General features: G+C 40.3%; 1 protein-coding gene across 1 annotated transcript in view; it reads right to left on the bottom strand.

Annotated features, from left to right (window-relative positions):
• The window catches only part of fancm (FA complementation group M), a 50,870-nt gene that overhangs the window by 8,771 nt on the left and 20,358 nt on the right, over positions 1–21,741 (bottom strand). The window contains exons 5-13 of the mRNA XM_069661980.1: positions 16,274–16,405; positions 14,442–14,574; positions 14,155–14,247; positions 13,730–13,834; positions 13,104–13,276; positions 11,370–11,576; positions 10,998–11,238; positions 10,745–10,893; positions 9,080–9,244 (exon numbers count right to left, since the gene is read on the bottom strand). Coding sequence (XP_069518081.1) covers positions 9,080–9,244; positions 10,745–10,893; positions 10,998–11,238; positions 11,370–11,576; positions 13,104–13,276; positions 13,730–13,834; positions 14,155–14,247; positions 14,442–14,574; positions 16,274–16,405 — 1,398 coding nt within the window. The remainder of the gene's footprint in view (positions 1–9,079; positions 9,245–10,744; positions 10,894–10,997; positions 11,239–11,369; positions 11,577–13,103; positions 13,277–13,729; positions 13,835–14,154; positions 14,248–14,441; positions 14,575–16,273; positions 16,406–21,741) is intronic.

The following is a 21,741-nucleotide window of genomic DNA, read 5'->3' as shown; positions in this document are numbered from 1 at the left end:
CGCTCTACCTCTGAGCCACAGCGGCTCCAAATGAGTCTAAAGTATATGCCATTAGTTTTAGAGGTATTGAGACACAAAGTATTGAACAAATAAAATGTTGTCTTGCAGCCTTCAATATTTCTCACTAAAAAACAAAACACCAACTTCATTGTGACAACAGAGAAATGTCAGCAGGATCCATCCTTTGCGGACCATGAATGTCATAGCTAGCCAAAAGGACTGCGCAATAAATTGCAATTTTGACGTTTCCGCAATAATAATTAGCAATAAACATGTCGCAAAAGTCTCGTATTATATCGCATTAAATAAGAAGAAATATTTATGCGATAAGATAAAAAACGGTCAGCTATCCTCAGATGATTTGGTGTCGATTCAGTGGTGAAAAAAAACCATATTTGATTCAGGGAGGACATGTTGCAAAAACAGCAAGATCAACAAAGAAACTAAAAGTTATAGCTAACATGCATGCTTTAATATTATTGCACTTCATATCGTTATTGCAATATTGAACAGTGTAATCGTACATCAGAGCTTTTCTCACATTGTACAGGCCAACCATCCATCTAAGAGTTGTTGAGATATGCTACGCTCGCAGCACAGCACGGCTCTACGGAAGTTGCTTTGACATTTTAGAGGCAAAATTTATTCATTACGTGACAACTAGAATTAATGATCAACTAAAATTATAACGACACTAATTTCAATTGTTGATCAGCAGGTTTCAACTGTAGATGCCAGCATGAAGGCTAATGAGTCATCAGCCGTTTCTATGGTTCACTTGTCTATCAAACATAATTGGCACACTTTTGATGGGTCCGTCTGCCAGCATGCTTATTCAACAGCTGCTTTTGTAATGTTCAGTATGCGACAGATGAATAGTTCAGTAAATGTTGAGTTGGAGATTCATTCTGGGAAACCCTGACACAAGCTGTACAACATTTATCAGTTAGTTTGTGTTTACAACAACTTTAATTTAAAATGTGTCTAATTGTCTTTGACATAAAGAAACACGAGATATGTTATCCTCTTCAATCACTCCATGAAGAACTGGAGCAATTATTTCCTAACAACTTGGCACAAATCTTTTAATGCGACAAACAAACCTGGAGGCAAACTCAGAGCAGCCTGCTGACGTCACTCACACACTGAGAGCTGTAATTAACACACTTTACAAGGGCGGAATAGTTTCCACAGGTGAGGCCTTTCACACAAAACTGATCTGAATAAAATACAGATATTTTTTTTATTGATGCTATTTCCTTGTTTAAAAAAATGTGTGTGTGTAACAGAGTCAGATATTAAATGTTATTGTAGTTTTATAATCACACAAAATCTGTAATTAGCTTTATGCTGACGTGTAATGCCTCCAGAGTCAGTTTGTGGAGCATTTGAGACTTCCTGTCTGTGTACCCCTACGTTCACTTTTTAAATATAAACCGTGTTTCCCGCCACTACCTCTCCCCTTTTGTTGCCTTGCTCCATGGGAGAGGTAAACTACATTGTGTTAATAGGAATTTCTGTGTTTTAGCCTTGCTAGCTTAAACTTTCATTCTGTTTCTGCAGGGGTCAACAATGAGCACAATTTTCCACTGGCACTCTGGGCCAGTAACTTTACTTGCGTTGGGGAAAGTAAATCTCCCTCGCGTGTGTTTGAAAACTAAAACGTGTGTGTTTATACTAGTCCGCGGTAGCTTGCTAACGTCACTTGGTGTGTTCTAAAATGACAGCTAATCTGTCGCGAGTGCAGCGAGTAGCGAGTAGTGTGTAACGTGTTGTTGACAGCAGCAGCCAAAGTACCTGCAGTGATGCTGACATCGGACTGAGATAACCTTAGAAAGTAATAAGTCCCATTCATCAGAAGGGGGGGCTACTGTATTGTTTACATTGTGGGCTTGTGGATCCTACTGGCACACCGGGGGCCCATGGCCCGGGGATGACAAGCATACCGTCGGGCCACCGGGCCAGTGCTTATGTCGAGCCCTGGTTTCTGTGATATCTGATTCGTGTAGGGGCTCGCTGTATATATCCTGACTGACCGGAGGATTGTGGTTGATTTATCTCTGTCAGAAAAAAGGGAGACCGCCTCCAAAGATACCCTAGCCTGTGCCTTTTCCACCAAACACAACACACGCTGAACACCACCGCTTACACGTGAGCCGACAGGAACTTTTTAATCGTCGGCCAAGGGCCTCGTTGATGCCAGTAGCGGCTTTCACAATAACATCTGACGGTGAGCTAAAATCCTTATAAGCTATTTAATTTTGAAAAGAGAAAACTAAGTCATGCTAATCATTGCTTAGCTCTTTATAACTCCACTTTTCACCACTAACACTATTGATTCAGCGGTGCTCATGTGATGACGAATAAGTGGAGGGAGTGAAGAGAGGCTGCTCAAAGAGCTACAAATGAAAACCAATGAAAGTGTGATGAACAAAAGGAAGATGTCCTTAAATTCGAGGGCGTTTCAGGTGTCTCTATATTTAAGTGTGGAAGAAGCAAAACTAAATTATGAAGCAGGCTAAAGCTTCTCCTGAGCTGGAATATCTTGTGTTTAGTTCATATTTTTGTAATATAAAAGTTTAACAAGTAAAAACAGGTTCTTAAATTTATTTTTTTAATATTAAATTTAGTTTTGTTTATCAAATTCAAAATTATTTGTGTTGAGGTGGGATTTGAAAACTGAGAGAGAGTCAATGTAATGGATGTCTGGTGGGAGGGGGTTCCAGAGGTGGGGGGGGGGCAGAGCAGCTGAAGGCTCTAGAACAGTGGTTCTAAACTGGTCTAGCCTCAGGACCCACCACCACCTCCTTACTGACAAATCGCGACCCAAATTTCAGATTTTTTCAACCACTCCAATATATTTAATGAAAAATAGTGCAGCTTGGACCTGAGACGGAACGTAACATCACAGTATGGTGTTGTCTGTTGTGATGTTGGCAGCGCATAAGGGGAAAATATTCCCTGTACTTATATATGACAAAAACTGAAACATAAATGTAACCACTGTTAGGCTCATCAAGTTTCAATAATGTAACTGTAGCTGGGATTACCCAGTCAGTGGATACATGGAGTATAACTAAACTACACTACTACTGCACGTACGTTAAAGCTATGTCCTTCAAAATAAAAGTGCAGCATAGACTTTTCACCACAAATGTTTTTTCTTTTTCAAGCACACATCCGCGACCCACTAAAAACAGCTCCGCGACCCACTTTTGGGTCCCGACGCACCAGTTGAGAACCACTGCTCTAGACCCCATGGTGGTCAGGCGGGCGAGCGGTGCAGTGAGGTGAATGGAAGAAGAAGACCGGAGAGTGCGGGTGGGTGCGTTGATGTGCGGGAGTTCAGAGAGATACAGAGGAGCGAGGTTATGGATGGCCTTAAGAGAGACGAGCAGAATCTTGAAATTGATGCGATGTTTGACCGGGAGCCAAAGAAGCTGCTGATATGTGTGTTCATTTTCTGACCATGACAAATAAAATATTAGAAATGTTAAAATTAGAAGTCAGGATATTGTTTTATTAAAACATGAGCACCTGCGTGGACAATAATGACTAAACTAAAAGTCTTAACAGCAAAATAAAATATGATTTATGTTCATGTAGTCATAGTTTGTGATGCATTTCACAACAGGTTACAAACCTTTAATGAAAAACACACCTCAGTTGCAGGATACTGGCGTACTGCAGCACTTGAATGCACCACAGCCATTGTTCATGTTATGAGTAACAGCAGTTTTTCACCTGTGTGACAGGTCCTAATTTCACATCAAGAAAATTGCTCCTAATTAACTGAAATATTTGCTCATTAATCCGTTGAAACGCCCCGTGGTAAAGCAGCTTTAACACATGAGGAGCTTTTCAGAGGAGCCAGCCAACATTCACACAAACGAATGTGTACAAGAGTGTGCAGGTTCTTATAAGAGGTCTGTGTGGTTCCTTTATTCCATGTTTTTAACACGAACCTTTGAACCGATACGTTTTCTACGCAGAGCTCCTTTTATTATGCCATGGAGCAGAAATTGACTGCAGGTACCTACAGAGGGTCGGTGACCTAAACTGCTCTCACTGATGCAACTGTGCAACAGTGTTGTGAAATATCGTGACCCCAAATCTGAGGAAAATAAAGCACTGTTTTTCTCCCCCAATAATCCATCTTATACAAATCCGTAAAACTCCTGTATCCTCCAGACACAGCTTTACTCATAGCTGTCCACTTTGCACAAAGACTGAGGCTGCCGCAAGTCCTTTAAAAATCCCCGTCCTGATGAAAAACGAAACAAGGGCTTTGAGGTATTCGAGGATTTAGACGCACAGCTCACCGAGGGAATGCGTCATCCTGCTCCTCCTTCAAAGACGAGTTTTAATATCTTGATTCGAGTGAGTTTCGACCACGTTTCTCGACTTTTCTTTCCCAAAAAAGAATGAAATGAACTTGATACACACGGGATTAACCTCAACCTCTGGCACGCAATTAATTAACGATCAGATTAAGGCTCTGAATCTGGAGATGCTGTGGACTGAATTAAACTTGATGACGCCAACAGAGGAGGAGAGAGACAGAGAGCAAGAGACAGCGCCCAAGGGTTAGAGGGTTCCCATTGGTTCAGACCGAGCGATGAAGGAAGCAGCAAAGTGGAAGCTCCTCTCTGCTGATTATCTCATTTCACTACAACAATCATACAAGTTGGATGCTCGCAAACCAACACAAAGAATGCTTTATCTGACTCCATCAGGCTGCGTGACTATGTCTCCAAACATGCCGCAGCTCAAGATAAAAAAGTCTCTTCGTCTTCTAGTTGGTAGATCGTAATCGACTGGCAGCACCAGCTGCCCTAACTCAAACACTACTCTTCTGCAAATACTGCAAACTGTAATGATTGATTATAAAAGGGCTACAGCCAGTTACCGGCTGCAAAAACACACGAATCTGCACGTATATTTCAACATATTTGGCCTTGATATCATGCAGCAACAAACAGTAAATCTGGGACATCTAAGATAAAAAGATTGTCTCACGTCAGCCAGCGATATCAGACCTGCAACAACGTCAAGCCTGAGCATGTCCAACAGTAAGCAAGGAGAAAAACTTTTATGAATTATAAACCAAAAGCTTCTGTTTGTTTAAGAGATACTGGCACCGTCGGTCACGTATATCTCCCAAACATGCTTATAATCACTAAGATGTGAATGAATCAATTGTAAAAAGTTAGACCTATAATTTTGTGTCACTTAAAGTCGATTTAATAGTTTCCTCTTATCAGTTTCCACATCTGCTTTTTGATCTCCCGCTCCACGCTGTACATGTAGGCCGCCCAGGCCTGACCTACTTCCAGCTTCCTGGTTTTATGTAACAGTTCAGAGAAACGTTACATAATCACAGGAGGGGAGGCCTCTGTCTGCCCGCTCGCTCCCTGTCTCCTCATCATAAAGAGAACGCGGCAGCAGAAAGAAAAACACAGCGCAGTTCTGAACTCACCCAGACAAAAGATCGTCTCAAACGAGATTAATGGCTCGAAGAGCGCAAAGCCATTAAGAGAGGAGGGGGTGTGCATACATGAAGGGCGAGATTTATTTTAAAAATAAAGTTGGGACTTTCATTTTTTTTAGGCTTTTTTTTTTTTTTTGCCATCCTCTCTGATATTTCTGGAGCAAAGGGTCAGAAGGCCGCTCTGCAAATTGAGGGCGAGGAAGTAAGCCGCAGCTAACGTCATTCCTCCCAGAGGGAGGATAAGTGGATGTAGTGGAGCGGTGGAGAGGCTGCTTGTTTGCACACAGCGGGGTTGTTGTCTTCTTTATGTGGGTCGCAATATATTAAATTCAGCATTAAAAAAATAGATGTTTAAATTGTCCTTTTTTTCTGGATGTTAAATAAATTTCCTCTTTCAAGAAGGTTATACTTTCACTCCCATTTGAGTGTCTGCATCTGGAAACAGATGTTAATTAAATGTGTTTGTTAAGCTTATAGATTAATTTCCTCATATCGCAGCACTCAGCAGAATTAAATAAAACTGACAGACACAGGTATGATCCAATGATGATTAATGCCGAACTTGATGTAAATCCAGATTAAACATTGTCTACACATTTACCATGATTAATGGTCGTGCAGCTTTAGTGGAAGTGGTGTGATGTGACCGAGTACACGGCCTGTCACAGGACGCATGACACACATGCTCGTCATCCGAGTGCAACTTTCGGGTTAGGAGTGTGTTTACATTTTCTTCCACTTTACACTTAAATCTGGACGGTTTTCATTTAAATAAATGTCCATTAAGTCACTATCTATCGCCAAATGAGGTAACACAATGGTGATTGAGCCTATTGCCCACTGATGAAAGCCTTTGCATTTGCAGTGTTACAGACTGGGTGTCTGTGGCAACTTTCGCAGAAAAAAATGACAAGCGGCACCCAGTTAGTGACGCGTTTTCCATCAGCCAGCAGTGGTTGGTCTGCCAGAGAGGGTAGGCGGAGCTAAGCGGCTGCTTCTCCGGTCTCTGTTTGTTCAGCCATAGTAGATTACTGTTTACTCGCAACACTTACAAAGAAAAGATGGATGACTACAGATACAACTTCAAAAATAAGTGAAAATCCAAAGAAAAAGAAACAAATTTGACGCCCAGATGAAGGCAAACAGTCTGAAAAGGAAAGCGACCGTCAGCGAGGAAAATCAAGAGTTACAACCGGAGCCAACCGTGGACGTCACACATGCAACACTGTCTGGATATCTGGGAAGTGTGCTCCTGCATTCACCGTTTATCGCCATAGGTGCCGCCAAAGAAGAACGAAACTGAGATCCTCGAGATTACAGATTTAACAACACTAAAGATGCTCATTTTTAACTCTATATCCAACCGCTGTCATTACTTGATACTTTTCAGATTAGTTAAAAAAGAAATTAGTTTATAAAATGAAGCATTGTTACAGATATATAGCATATAAAGTAATTAATATTAGCTCTACGTCCATGAGGATGAAAGGGCAGCTTATACAGTCATGAATTAGTAGTTATAATAAGGTATTATGTAGAATAAAAGAACATTAAGAGGGTCAATATGCTTTTATGTTGATAATTAAAGTTCTTTTTATTTTAAGATTATGCTTTTGGCCTTTATATGGGACAATGGATAGAGTCGGAAATGTGGGAAGAAAGAGGGAATGACATGCAGCAAAAGGACCGGGGTCGGAGTCGAACCTGGAGCCACTGCGTCGAGCCACTGCGTCAAACCACTGAGCTAAACCGGCACCCCCCTGCTCACCTCAACATTCTAAAGTCGGCAGTTGCTGCTTGAAGTCTTTAGAATGTTCCGGAAACCAACTGCCAGCTCCTCACTGCCCAGACGTCAGCTGACAGGACAGACTTGTGTTTTTGTTCAACTAAAGTGAGTGCTTAACGGACAGATAGTTCACCGACATTAGAAAAGAAAGTCGTGCGTACTGATGTTCCACACGCGAGTATAGGCTAGTTGTCGAGGGAACGCACTCTCAGAATGTTGCGGTTTGTTGGTCCGACTTTCCACGGCTCCACCAAACCCGTCTGCGCACACTGACCCGACAGTTGCTGTTGGTGTTGGTTTGTCTGGGCAGTGTGCAGCCACCTTTAAAGCTATTACGTACTTTTATTTGAGACACATTAAACTGTAAATGCGGGACTTATTTATAACAGAGTATTTAAACCTTGTAGAATATCTACTTTTACATTAAAAGAGGTCAAGTATGTGCACGTTGAGTGAGTTTAATGTGATAATTTACTGTGTAACAAATAAAACTAGTACGCAATTTGGATGCTGGCAATAAAAGTAAATGCCCTGAAGAGAAACTGCCTGAACACGTTGCATAATTTACGACGGTGCACACAGTGCCAAGTGTCAAAAGTAATTAGAGTGACTTACTGAACAGCGTGTACAAACAGAGCGACAATAACAAACAGCATCACACTGCCGTAAAACAAGCAGCACCTACTTAACTACTCAGGGTCATCAGGGTTGTTGATTTCTGTTTGTTTCTTCTGGAGACTAAAATCATGTTTCGACACGCTGTTTTTTTGTGTGCGATTACATGAAATCTTCTTTTGTTCTCTGGGTATTTCGTGACCCGAATTCACCCGCGGAGGCATACGAGACATTAGCCGCCATCTCGGCGTGTAATCCAGTTTTGTTTTCACAGGTGGGCTTATTCTCCCCCGTCCAAACACGGTCAAGAACCCACGCTGGTGAGAAAAAACAAAAGGTAATAAGAGCCCGATTGTTAGCTCAGCCAATAGTCAGTTTAAACATAATCTGCGACCCAATTTTAAGGATTAATAAATTCAGGGTGCTTAACGATGGCTCAATCTTGTGATGGTGAGACAAGGGGACCTGGAACATTCTTACAAAGGGGTGTTTGGAGGTGATAAGGTGTGTGACGGGAGATGCATGTTAACAAGGTCAGGAGGAGGGTGATGATGGAGGAGTGTTGTGGCTAATATTGAACCACGCTTTGACAAAACAGCGCAGTTTGTAAAACATATTTCCCTGCAGCAACAGTTGTGTGACTGGTGTTAGCAGATCTGATGACCTTGCTGATAATAACTGCTCCCTTAAAGCTACATGAAAAACAACATTGCTGTCGGTTTGTTATCGTTGTTAATCTATGTGGAAGAAAGAAGACACATTCTGGAGCAGAGCAGAAACATCCTGTTGACTATAAATGAAGACGGATAAGAAAATAAAAGCAGAATTACACCACGTAGCCTGTTCATCATGCCAGGAATTTGCCCTCCAGGCTGCAACGATGAATGCTGTAACTCAACACAAATCACAGTCATATGTTCACAAGCATCTCAGCTGACTCCTTTCCGCCCTGCCAGTTTATAAAGTCTGCTCTTCCCCTGCATAAACAGACTACTGTCTTCTTTATGAAACTACGCAAAAAAAACGGTTTTACTTTGAGCCAGTGATCAAATCGTCATCTGATGAACTCAATGAGAAGATGACGCATTTGAGACCAAAGTTTAGTCATTCTTTTTATACCACAGAGTAAGACCAAATTAGCTCCTGACCTGATACTTACATGATTACACATTAACTTGTGTTCTCACCTCGTTCTCCTCTCTCATGCCGTCGATGAGCTCCATCACCTTTATGAAGTGGTGGCAGCGCGGGGAATGATCGACGGCGTGGGTAGGAAGCGTTTTGTGCTGCCAGTGTCTCCATTCCCACAACGATAGCTCTCTGGAGGGTGGTCCGCTTTTGGAAACGTGTTCCTACAGTGCATGAAATGTGTTAGTATCGATATATTCAAGCATGTAAGAAAATGCACCCAGGGAAGAAATATGGCTTACGATTCTTGCACATACAGCTCTGGAAAAAACACAAGAGACCACTGCACAAATCAGTTTTTCTCTGGTTCTTCAATTTATAGGTTTGTGTTTGTGCAAAATGAACATTTCTCACTACTTCCAAATAAAATATTCTCCTTTAGGTCTTTTATTTGCAAAAAAAGACAACTGGTTATGATAGCAAAAAGATGCAAAAAAAATATGTTTCTCAGACCTCCAATAATGCAAAGAAACAAGTACATGTTCATCTCTAAACAACAGAATACTAATGTTTTAACTTAAAGTTCACAAATCAATATTTGGTGGAATAACCTGATTTTTAATTACAGCGTTCATGCATCTTGGAAGACTTTCACAGTGCTGTTGGGTGACGTTATGTCACTCGTTGCTCAAAAACTCGGCTTTGTTCGATGGCTTGTGACCATCCATCTTCCTCTTGATCATAGTATGTTCACCATGTGCAATGATACTTTTCAGGCCACATTTACATTTGTTTTCATGTTGATATTTATAGAATGAATAATCATGTGCTTATTTATTAGTACCATGTGCAGTATCAGGAGCAATATAATATTTTCTTAATAATTCATAATCATGTGCAATACAAGTTCTTACTATGTAATAACTGTCAATACAGCTGACAGTTTAACTGCCACCATTACTTACTGCGTACTTTTGTAGATGACTATTGTAATATTGTTTTTCTTTTAGGCACCTCTCTTCTGCATTAAACCATACACTTAATATTTTCACATATTTGAGTTGGTTTTTTGTATTCTCTAATTTTGTACTGTATTTGTGGAGCTATCTGGCTCTGTAATGTCCTTCAGGATTAATAAAATCTCATCTTATTCAGGTGGTTTTCAGTGGGGTTCACATCTGGATTGGGCTGGCTGTGACATGTAGAGAGAGATGCTGATTTAAGGAATATTTAGAGTGGTCTCTTATTTTTTTTCCAGAGCTGTATAATATTTTTTAATTCCTGTATTTCTTACAAATAACATACACCACCGTAGGGTTACGTTTTAGCCATTTGAATACCTGGCAAATAAGGTGGCATGCACCAAAACAGAACTGCACTCAGATTTTAAGACTTTTTTGACTGGACTTTATGGTCTCAATTTTGCTCCATGCAAAGCCTTAATAGCTGCAATTTAAGTACTTGATTGACAGTTGTATTAACCAATCCGCTCCAGTAACTTTAAAGATGGCAGCAAGCTATCAAATCGTATCCAATGATATCTCCATCCTGAGGTGTTTTACAGAGGTTCTTCAAACACATCCTGTTTGACAACTGGATATTAAAAGGGTAGTGAATGTGTGTTTCATTGCATGGCTGGATTCATTCATACTGCCTTCCTTTAACTGGTACTTTTCAGACGTGCATGAGAAACAAAAACCACACTGAAAAATAGAGAAAATAACCTGTGGTGCTGGATCACCGGGTATGGACATGAAGTGCGTCTGTTTCAGGGTTGGATGAGCTTCATCTTCCTCCAGCCTCATGGTGGACGCCCAGAGGGAATATTCAGCACTGCTGAGAAACCCGTCTGACGCTGCACTGCCCTGCCGAACTACCGCAGCAAGCACACACACACTCATAAACTCATGTCAACTCTCTTTAAAATCAAGACTTTTCTTTTCATTTTCATTTTAAATAACCTGCCTCATCACTCACTCAGGTTTTGAGGGTGGATGAGCGAGGCCCGTCCCTCAGAGTGGGACCGTCGACCCCTGACAGAGCGCCTGCTGCTCTCCTGATGGTCAAACCGCCCGCATGTGATGTGCATCTTGTGCAGGGTTGGGTTGACCCCCTCGGGCAGCATGCGGGGGCTGTTTGGGTACATGTGGAAGCTGTTTTTGTTGCCGATAATGGACCTGTACACGCTGCGCTTGTTGCTCTGGCTCTGGTTGTATGTCTGAGGACAACAAAGGTTAGATTTTTGTGGATCTTTGTGGGATTAACCAGCTCTGATATAGAGAAGAGAATGTTTTTTTTCATACTATGATATCTTTTAATTTCGGTGTTCATGGCAACTCGAACACTCACCTTCTCCTCGCGTCCCTCAGCCAGGATGACAACAATCCGTCCCTGCCGCTTACGTCCAGTACGTCCCATTCGCTGCACCAGGCGGATTGGGTTCTTCTGTGCATCGAAGCAAACTATGAGGTCGACCTCTCCGATATCCAGCCCTTCCTCCCCGACGCAGGTGGACACCAGTGTGTTGAAGCCTCCCTGACGGAACCTGCTCACCACCTTAGCACAGAAACAGAAACAAAGTTATAAATAGGAAAACAATGTAATCTCTCTATCTAATGTTGTCATCCTAAACTTCATGCGTCTGCCTCAGTACATACAGGAAATGTATTGTAGTGTGTACTGTAAACACAAATGACTCTTTAGGAAATTTAAGTCACTGTGTACACATGCATAACAAATGAATGATATGGTCCATTTTTAGTAGTTGATGTACGTACAGGACATAATGTACATTTACATCAAAGCGTCATTCCTGCATTATTTATTTAAAATATGAGGCACAGAATGTCTGCAGAGTCGTTTCAGAGCTGAGAGACCAGCAGGGAAATCAAACTGCAGTCACAGACATTTCTGGTTGTTGTTGTAGCCAAATAATTGTGAAACATGGAATGTGAAACTTTTCGTCAGACATTAAAAGTCTTTTGAATTTGTGAAATCTAATCACATTTCACAACTCCTCGACGAAGGCTCGATGCTGAAACAAGTCGGAGTTTGTTTTGAGGTCTAACTCTTCTTGAGTCTTTCTTGAGAATTTCGAGGCTTTATTCTAAAATTTAGTAAGTAAGATTTATTAAAGATCCCCTGCAGTGAAAATCAACCTTGTGAACATCCATGTGGCGTGGGGGCAGGGACAACGTCAGCAGTCATCTCCACGGCTCTTAAACTGCAGTGTACCAAGGACAGGCTGAACAACACGCTTTCAGATTAGCAGGTTTGAGACGCTACAAACCTAAGGAGCCAGTCCCGTTAATGGACGGGGTGGCGCTATGCATATCATTATGTGTAACCTATGGCAACCACTTCTGCGATGCGCGAGCCAGCTGTAACTGTCATCTTTGCAAACTCACTGCTGACAACGTTAACGTTACTACTACTAATTACTACATTTCAAGCTAGCTAAGTTTCAACAAGTTGCCACTAAATGATGGCAGAGACGCGTTTTGTTTTTGCAGAGCATTTTATACGTCTTAAAACATGACTGGAGCTGGTCTTTAATATATTTATTCATTGAAGCAGGTAAGAATTTGGGCTTTGACACTCCACTCTTGGAGTTCTTTGGGACACACAGTGTTGATACAGCCGAATATTTACCTTAATGCACCCTTTGAAAAAGCTGTTTAAATTATTTATTCATATTTATATTACTGACTACATGTTATGAATTGTTTTGTTGAATGAAACAAATACTGTGTTACATGTTACTGTTGTTACATGTTATTATTTACAGTAATATGTGTGAAAAAACCTGTTACAGGTAATGATTGGTTTTATACAGTCAATGTTGACAGGAAGTGCTTTTATTTTGAAGTCCCAGGAAATAGCCTGTGCGATGTTGTTGTTTTAAAAAGTCCGTATTTTAACCCTTTCTCTTGTAAAACTGTAAAATATGAGTAAAGGCTTCACTTTGAACGACATCCGTTTTTGGTCATCAGTGAAGCTTCCACTACACAACCCCTACATACGTGACACGTCTCACCTCACCTGCCCTGGCTAAACATGCAAAAGAAGGCGTACAGTCTGTACCTCCAGTTGTTCCTTTTGGGTGAAGCCTTTCACTCCCTTCCCTGCTGAGGCTTGGCCCATAAAAGTCATGACCCGTATCAGCGGGGCGTGGCGGTTCAACATGCCTGCGATCTCCTGCACGCTCTCGCGGAACGACGAAAAGATCATCACACGCGTGCTCACTTCATGCGGACCTGAATCTGGAGGTTAATAGAAAGAAGGAATTAAACAGACGGAGTCCTTGAATAACCAGGAGCACCGATTACTTACGCTATATTAACAGAGGGCATGCATGTGTGGCTCAGATGCTGGAATGCTTTGTTCTTTGATCTTCTCCAGATTTAATCTGCTAAGTGTAAACATACAGTCATGAAAAATATTTGGGAATTTGCTTCAAAGTCTTGTGAATTATCACACAGATTTGAGATTAATTCAGTTACTCGGACGTTTAAGAGGCTGTAAACGTCACATATTTAAACTCCATGTTTCATGTTAGCGTAGCAGCAGAGTGAAAGAGCTGTAACACACTGTTTGATGTTTCTATTCGCTGCAGTAAGAAGATGAAAGGAAGCATAGATTTAATTTTTACCCGAGAATAATTATTGCATGTATGAGTCACAGCAGAGCATTGCTATATAAGTAGTCACCGTTGCTGTCAGCTGAGCGCTCGGCCCACAGTGTGAAGTGCTGCAACACCACCCCCTCCAGCTTCTCCAGTTTGGGGTGACTGTAAATAAACGGCTCATCTGGACCTAGAAGTACACATTAAAGACGATGTCAGGCAAATGGAGGCTGTGTAGTCTGGACTACATTAACATATTCTTTATCTTTCCCCAAAAACTATGACTATTTGACCCCCCTAATTTCCAGTTGTGCTCATTATTTTAATGTATCGAAGGGCATTTTAGTAAACAGAGGCGTTGTATTCTTAATTACATTTTTAAGCACTAGAAAAATGGCTCCTCAATTGGAGAGAGGTAATATCCAGATACGTCCAATCTAAATAATTGATCTAACTTCTTAAGAACAAGTCAGAAATGGGATTGTATTAAATGAATGAGTGCTCGGGTACCAGCAGATGGCTTCACAAACATTGCTTCCATCTCATGGTAAAGGTCCATGAAGGTGGGAGTCCTCTGCAGCTCATTTCTGGCCCTGGACATCTCTGAACCAAACAAAGCACACACAACATATTGCAGAGTGTTAGAACACCCAGGGGCACTGATGCACGATGGATATGAAAGGGTAATTTGCAAACATGCAAAGGTGAGGAGCAACTGTTCTCTCTTTCAGCAGAGCTTTTCTCTGAGGATAAAGTGCAGCTAAAGACACTGAGAGCCTCGAGGTAAGGTGACCGACCTCTGGATCCGTCCATGATTCCCTGGATGTAAAAGAAAAGTGATCGGAGCCCCATCTGCATCAGCAGCTCGTAGCCGTGGTACAGGCTGATGCAAAGGGCAAAGTCGCCCTCCAGCATTCCCTGCTGCGGACCCTGTAAGAGCAGAGGAGAGTTCATGTGAGACCGTGTCAGTTATAAGCTTTGTGTAAATATATTTTACACTGCCTCTACTCTTAAATGCATTGTAAGACATGTTGAATATAAAATGTAATCAGTTTTAAAACAAAATATTTAGCTTAATTTCTAAAACTGTACTAAAAGTAAAGTGTCTTGTAATGCACTGCCACAAAATAAACGTGATGATAATGCTTCATCACAGCCGTGCCCTCGTCCTCATCTAACTTCGGACAGCAAACCCATCAATTTTCATTCGACTACCAGACGATGCTCTAAAGCCTTTGAAAGAAAATATAGCACAAATCCAATAATCCAAATGGGACCGATTTGTAAAATGTGCTGACATCACTGTGATGATTGTTTTCTAAGACTAGAAACTGGCAAAATGTAAAAAGTTTCCAGACGAGTAAAACTAATACAACTAAAAGAAGTTATAGTTAAATCCATGAATAAATAATAGTGTTAGTTAAATTATTAAAACTGAGTGTAAAAAGAAATATAAAGCTTTGTGCTTTCCAGTAAACTCTAATTAATATGTTAAAAGGAAACTAGAAACATTTTCTTGTTGCCTTTGGCAGCATAAATAAATGAAAAAATGAAAGAATCATTTATTTTGGTAGATGTGCTCAAGTATGTCATGTATGCTGAATTGACTTGGTTGTTTTGTGTCTGTAGCTGATTCAAGGGGTGGATTAAGAGGACTGTGTGATGAGCTAGTTTAAAAACACATTTCACCTATTTAGCTTCATACTGTCATCGTACATTAACGCATTCAAGCATTCAAAAATATAGTATTAAAATCAATGCAGCAGAACCAGACATATTGCCTTTTTATTTCAGGCATACTTTTTCCTTTTCAAAACGCCTATATTGACCATAATGAAACTTAACCGCAGACAGTTGTGTTGGAGATTCTGGTGAGTTAGGCTAGTTGTGGCTTATACTGTAGCCTCAACGCACTGGCTTCAAGGAAAGACAAGGAGTGAACTACAGAGGTCTGGTAAGGCCTTCCCATCCCCAGTTTTTTTATATTCAAACAGAACCGAAGCTAATGTAAGCGGTAACACTTGAGACAATTAATTAGCCTTTGTGCACTTTCCTGCAGCCCAAAATGGTCTTCGATGTGTAAAATCTGAGTTTATTTTAACTGAAAACAATCAGGCGGCTAATCAAGCAGAACACCAGCCTTTTAAGCTAGCCAGCTAGCTTGGTAGCTACCTTTAAGCTAGCAAGCTGACGCAAGCTTTCTTTACAAAACAATACTAGCAACTGCATGTTATACTGTATTAATCATCTATAAACTGCACTTCTTACTTCTATATCACCATATAAACTCAGTAACAGAAGCCAAAGCACTTAAGCTAACAAGCTAACACTGGCAAAGTTAGCTAGCAAACACTATTTGAATTTAACAGAGCCTGTGTATGTGTTTTGTCATGGATTTTTTCATTAACTAAGGCGGTAAAAGGAGATAAAGAGGGCTGTACATTTTTGACACACAATTTAAATTATTTAACAATGAAATGTATTACTTAACTGAATTTATATTTTTAATAGATCCAAAGAAGGCACATCCATTATTCTGAAAGGCTCTGTGTCATATTATGTAATTTATATAATATGGCTTAAAGAATATCAAACAATAACCGAATGAATCATAGAGCTGAGTCCGTGCCTTGATGTGTGACGGTGGGTTCTTGCGAAACTGATCCCTGGCGAGGATGAGCTGGTATTTGCTGAGAGTCCGCAGGTCTTTGTGAGCCATCACCCGGTTCTGGACCAGACGAGACATAAATTTCTCCAAAACCTGTCGGGAAACATAACAAGCAGACAACCAGGTCATCGGTAATAGTTTATTTCCTGTGTTTACGCGTAATGCATCAGACTGACACTGTGCTCACATAACGCTGGGAGTGCATTAACACACACACGCACACACATACATGCCCAGTGTGACTACTTTGTGATACCTCGATGTTTATCGGTAAACGTCTTTCACAGACTGAATAGACGTCTAACTTCAACAAGAGACACATAATAACCCTGAAATCTGTTTGTTTTTTTGATTCTTTCTTCCTCCTGTCCTTATTCCCTCATAATTGGAGGAGAGGTGGAAGCAGTTTTTCAAACAGACAATTTTAACAATATCTATTCATCGTAACGACAGCGGATAATGGCCGGCTAGGTCATTACCACTTCAATTCCAGCTGCTCTGAAAAAAGGAGCAGAATAAAAGGCTGCTCTGAAAGAAGAAGTGGGCTGTCTTTTGCAATCAGTTAAAAAAATGATTTTGTAACAGATTACAAGCAATTTAGTTTTTTAAATCTGTAAATAGTGCTTCTTTTGTGAGGCGGAAACCAGGCTGAGGTCAAAAAAAACATGTGCCAAGTCGGCCGAATGATGTCATTTTACAAATCTCTGAATTCAAACACAATGCTTTTATAACAGACTATAGTTACAGATATATTCTAAAATACTGGGTGTGGTATGTATAAAATATATTGTGTAATATTGAAACATATATTTGAAATTTCATAATGTATTTAAAAAAACAGTCTCACAGAATTTGACACAAACTGAGAAGAAACAAAGAATGTGTTTTCAGTCTGTACATTAAATTTACAGACCAACTGTAAAAACAAATCAGGACTTGACTTTGTGGCTGACTTTTTTCAACAGCTGTCCGACATTATCCTGCTGTCAACCTCTTCTTCAGCCAATTAATTTCTGTTCACACTACCCTCTGTCATGTCATTCATGTCACCGTGAGGAGTCATGAAGTAGTGACGCGGTAAGTCAAAAATGGCGGGGAGATCTGTTAAAGGCGGCGTATATTTGTAAATTAAAATATCGTATTTGGCGCCAGCCTATCGATAATTGTATTGCACAAGTCAGGACGATGATATATTGCCGTTAGGGGTGGGAATCTCACGATACGATACACGATACGTGGCCCACGATAACGATAATATCACGATACAGCGATTCTGCTATAATTGATATATTGCAAGACAATCATATAATGATGCATCACAATATCTGATTAACTGAAGAATACAAAATGCCCCTATAAAGGCAAATTGCAGAATGAATGTATTATTCACTGCAATTGGATGTCAGTTTCACAGATTTTGACACAAACTGAGAAGAAACAACGATGCGGTGACTCAAATTGGCGGTGACTGTTTAGAGCACAGAATCTTTTTTTCATTAAAACATCAATATTTGGTGCCAGCAATATGATAATTGTATCACACCAGTCGGGACGCATTATATATCAATATGGATATTTTGTCCCACCTCTACATATTATATGTTAACATATACAAACATATTACATACAAGACATACATTTTTTCCCTTTTAAATGTTATGCATCAAATGTAATTAAAAGCTTTGTAATTAGCAAACAAAAAACACAGATCCCTCACTGCTGCATGCGGCATAAAAGAGACGAATAAAAGAAGGAAAAGAGAGTAAAATTGATTAATCAAAAAATTGTAAATAGAAATAAATTAATAATTTGAACAAAAAGTATGTTAGAGACACTATTACATCTTCGTTATAAAACCAGCTGTGGTAGAAGAAGCTGCATTTAAACTAGCACCGATGTATTATATATATTATACATCATAACACATTGATCATCTTACAGGAACAACAAGTTACGCATACATGTTTGAACAGAGCAGAACAAAGGACCTATTTTCTGTCTTACGTGAGACCAATGAAATCAAGCATCCCTCTTGAAGTGCAAACAGAGCAGGCCACCTCATTTCTGCTAACGCTCGGCCTGCTCCTCTCAGGTGAAATTGGAGTGTGCTTCACACAGCTTACCGAGACAAAAGCAAAGAGTTGAATCACAACCCCTTAATTCCCCTGACCTTCCAGAAAACATCAACAGCCGCCTCACCTCGCACTGATCATTCTCAAAAATGAGTGTAAGGAGGGCGGCCCATCTGGATGGGATTGTGCTTCATCACATATGATATGGTTCAGACTGGAAAACAGAGGCTTAACAGGTGATCAGTAAAGAAGATTTAATCCGAAATTTAAGAGCTTTGTAAATAAACTATTAAAAAACAGCCCAACAGCTGAAAGGATGAAATGTCATAACTAAAAATATTCAGAGGTTTTTATTTCAGTTTCTTGAAATAAAGTTAAAGTGAAGTAAGACTATACAAATGTCAAAGCTACAGCAAGGTTTCAGAATATATGGGATTTTTATTTTATTTTATTTAATTCCTGCTTTTATTTCATCTGTTACTGTGAGAACTTAATGCATGCATGCACAGCGTACTCATATGTTCTGTACATGTGACATTCTGTTTCCCCTTTCAGACACTTATTCACAAGATGAGTCCATCCTGGATGTAACAGACGTCAGAAATAATGGACCACTGATGGGGATGAGAGAAAGAAGGAGGTTTAATTGCACAATCCAGGTCTAATGCACACGGGGTGCAGGGAAAGACAGAGCAGATGGAGCAGAAAATGCTCTAGGTGACATAAGAGGATCAGAAAATGGAATGAAACTAGAGTTAAATGAAGCCCATAGGTGCTTCAGCTAACAGCCTACTTCATCCTTATCCTGGACCATCAGCGACAGATGCTTCTAACGTCCGGAGAGAACCAGATCTGATGTGAGGATGAAACACATACTGTGATCTAACATTTACACTGAAAGGGTATGATGACCTTGTTAATTTGATAACATCATCTATTTTTTTTTATCTATCATTTGTTACAGAAAGACTTTAAAAGCTGTGCATGTGTTAAAAACACATTTGCGTGCTTTAAAACTTGCTGCTGTTTATCTTTCTTTGGTGGTAGCTTCAGTTTCCTTCCTGCAGAATAGTGGTTAGTGTGATTTGTAGAAACTCAACATTGCCCTGGCTGACTCGTGTGCAGTGAAGTGAGGAAAAACTTCTACCCTGACTCAAATGTAAAAAGATTAAACACTATTTTAATTCCACAAGTTACTTTTTACGGGAACATTCACAGCTATTTCTCCTAGTCAACTGAACTACGGTCAGAAAGCTGTGTGGCTCTGTCCTTCACTGAGCCTCTTCTGAAACAAAAGACATGTCTAGGCGTATTACCTGAAATTACCTACTTCTCTTAAAGAGACAGTGACATATAATGAAATGAAAACATATGTACACATGTAAATAAAATATGTAATGCAAAAAGCACATGAAACTCGAAACTGTCAAAGGATTGCCTTGAAATATAGTGCAGACACTCGACTTTCCATCTCGAACCACAAACTAAATTTCTACTAGTGCGAAAACACTTGGATTCAAGCTAATATGGTTAGCATTTTACCATGGCAGCTGCACATATCATCATTAATGCACTGGTACATTATCTGTACTAGCTTTTTTTTTCTCCAGCTGGCCGAGAGCACAGGCTGTTTTAAAGAAATCAACCTTGTTGTCAACCATTGGTTTATGTGCTATCATTTTGAAGCCTCTAGTTCGTGCCCTTCGATAACAAGGTAGCTGAACCTTAAAGCATACCCTGCTTTATTGTCTAATTTACCGTCTAAATGAGGACTATAATTTACTAAATTAACATCATGCTGTATTTAAGACTGGAAACGAGGGATTGAGACCATGAACTTATTATTTCCCTTGGTAGTAAATCATGTGAAAAATAGGAGCTTTAGCCTGTCACATTCTGTAAGAAGTGTACAGAGACCATTATGGACAAGTCGTCTGTCAGTGACATATAGAGAGGCAAACATTCAAGCTAACAACCACTCATAAACGGCAGCTTAGAGCCACCGAACATAGAAACCTGACATGTTAAAAGCATGCAGTCTAATTGTCCAAGTGTCAGCATGCTACAGTAACTGTATGGATGCAACTAAGATGACTAAAGTTTCATGCATGTTAACATTTGAGGATTAACCCTTGTAATTCTGATAACAGTGTGGCCTTATCACAAGTGGCAGGAAACTCTGAGAAACAAAGCCGTCTCTAGATTTGATTCATTTAACCATTTTACGTCCTGGTGCCTATGTCTGTAGTTATGTTAATTTATTTATAAGCAACAAGAAATTGACTTGTTTAGATATTTAAAGCCTTCTGCAGTGTTGTTGCTAAGCCTAACATGTCTGTGTGGCTTTGCGTGTCAGAGCGAAGCAGACAGCCCGGAGAGAAAGGACCAGCAGCTGGTGACGAGGCAAAATCTCTCTCTCCCTCCCTCTCTCTCCCTCTATCTAGTTAATTGACAGGTGGAGCTCAATAAGGGAATGTGTGCGCAGTGGTCAGGACCAGATTATGAGATTACACTGAACCAGATTAGCAAGGTTGCTGTTTTGGTCTGGTTGGAATGTGGAGTGGATTGATTCAATGTGCAATACCGTTGTTACCGTAGTTTTTGCTTATCATCAGCTCTGTTGTTTATGTCCTTTGCCCAAGACTGCACAAAAGGATTCTATTCAATATCGCCTAACTTCTTTCTCAATACGAGGACCCACAAACGCTGTTTGTTCCCTTGAAAATGATAAAGCAAAAGTGACATTTAATGGAAGGAGGCGGGGGGAGTAAAGGGCACAAAACAGGGTCACTTTCTAGAACGATACAACATATGTGTATGACGTAAAAAGGTGAGGTATGTTGGGGTCTGGAGCTAATTAATGTATTTTAAGGGGCTCTTAAAATACTAAAACAAACATGAAGTTAATGTTAGATTTTGATTATAAAAAACAGTTAAATTATTTTAAAAAAAGAGGCAAATGAGGAGAGGAGAGGAGAAGCGAGGAGAGGTGAGATGAGGAGAGAGGACGTGTCCCAAATGACAAGATCGTAGACGATCGTGAGCATGCTCAGCTGGAGCAAACAACTGATTAGTCGAGGGGCATGGAGCTACGTGACGAGGGGAGTGGGTGAAAAAGCCAGTCTACGGGCAGCTATTTATAACAGAACTTCTCTAAGCTGAACTCTGATTCCTGCATGTCGACAATGGAGGATTACTTTCTCATGTGTGTGTATGTTAAAGCTTGTATTTTTCACTGTTGATGCGTATGAGTGGGCCAGGGGCGGGGGACATGAATAAGGACAGAAAAAGTATTTGTTCGGCTTAATTGAAGAGTGGAAATTCTAATATGGTTAATTATGTGATAAATGATGAAAC

Source organism: Semicossyphus pulcher, unplaced genomic scaffold (genome assembly GCF_022749685.1).
Source record: "Semicossyphus pulcher isolate SPU_LCO1_2020_fin unplaced genomic scaffold, fSemPul1.0.p SCAF_14, whole genome shotgun sequence".
NCBI lineage: Eukaryota > Metazoa > Chordata > Actinopteri > Labriformes > Labridae > Semicossyphus > Semicossyphus pulcher.
The sequence above is the reverse complement of the archived record's forward strand: the minus strand, read 5'-3'. Positions and strand labels throughout refer to the sequence as shown.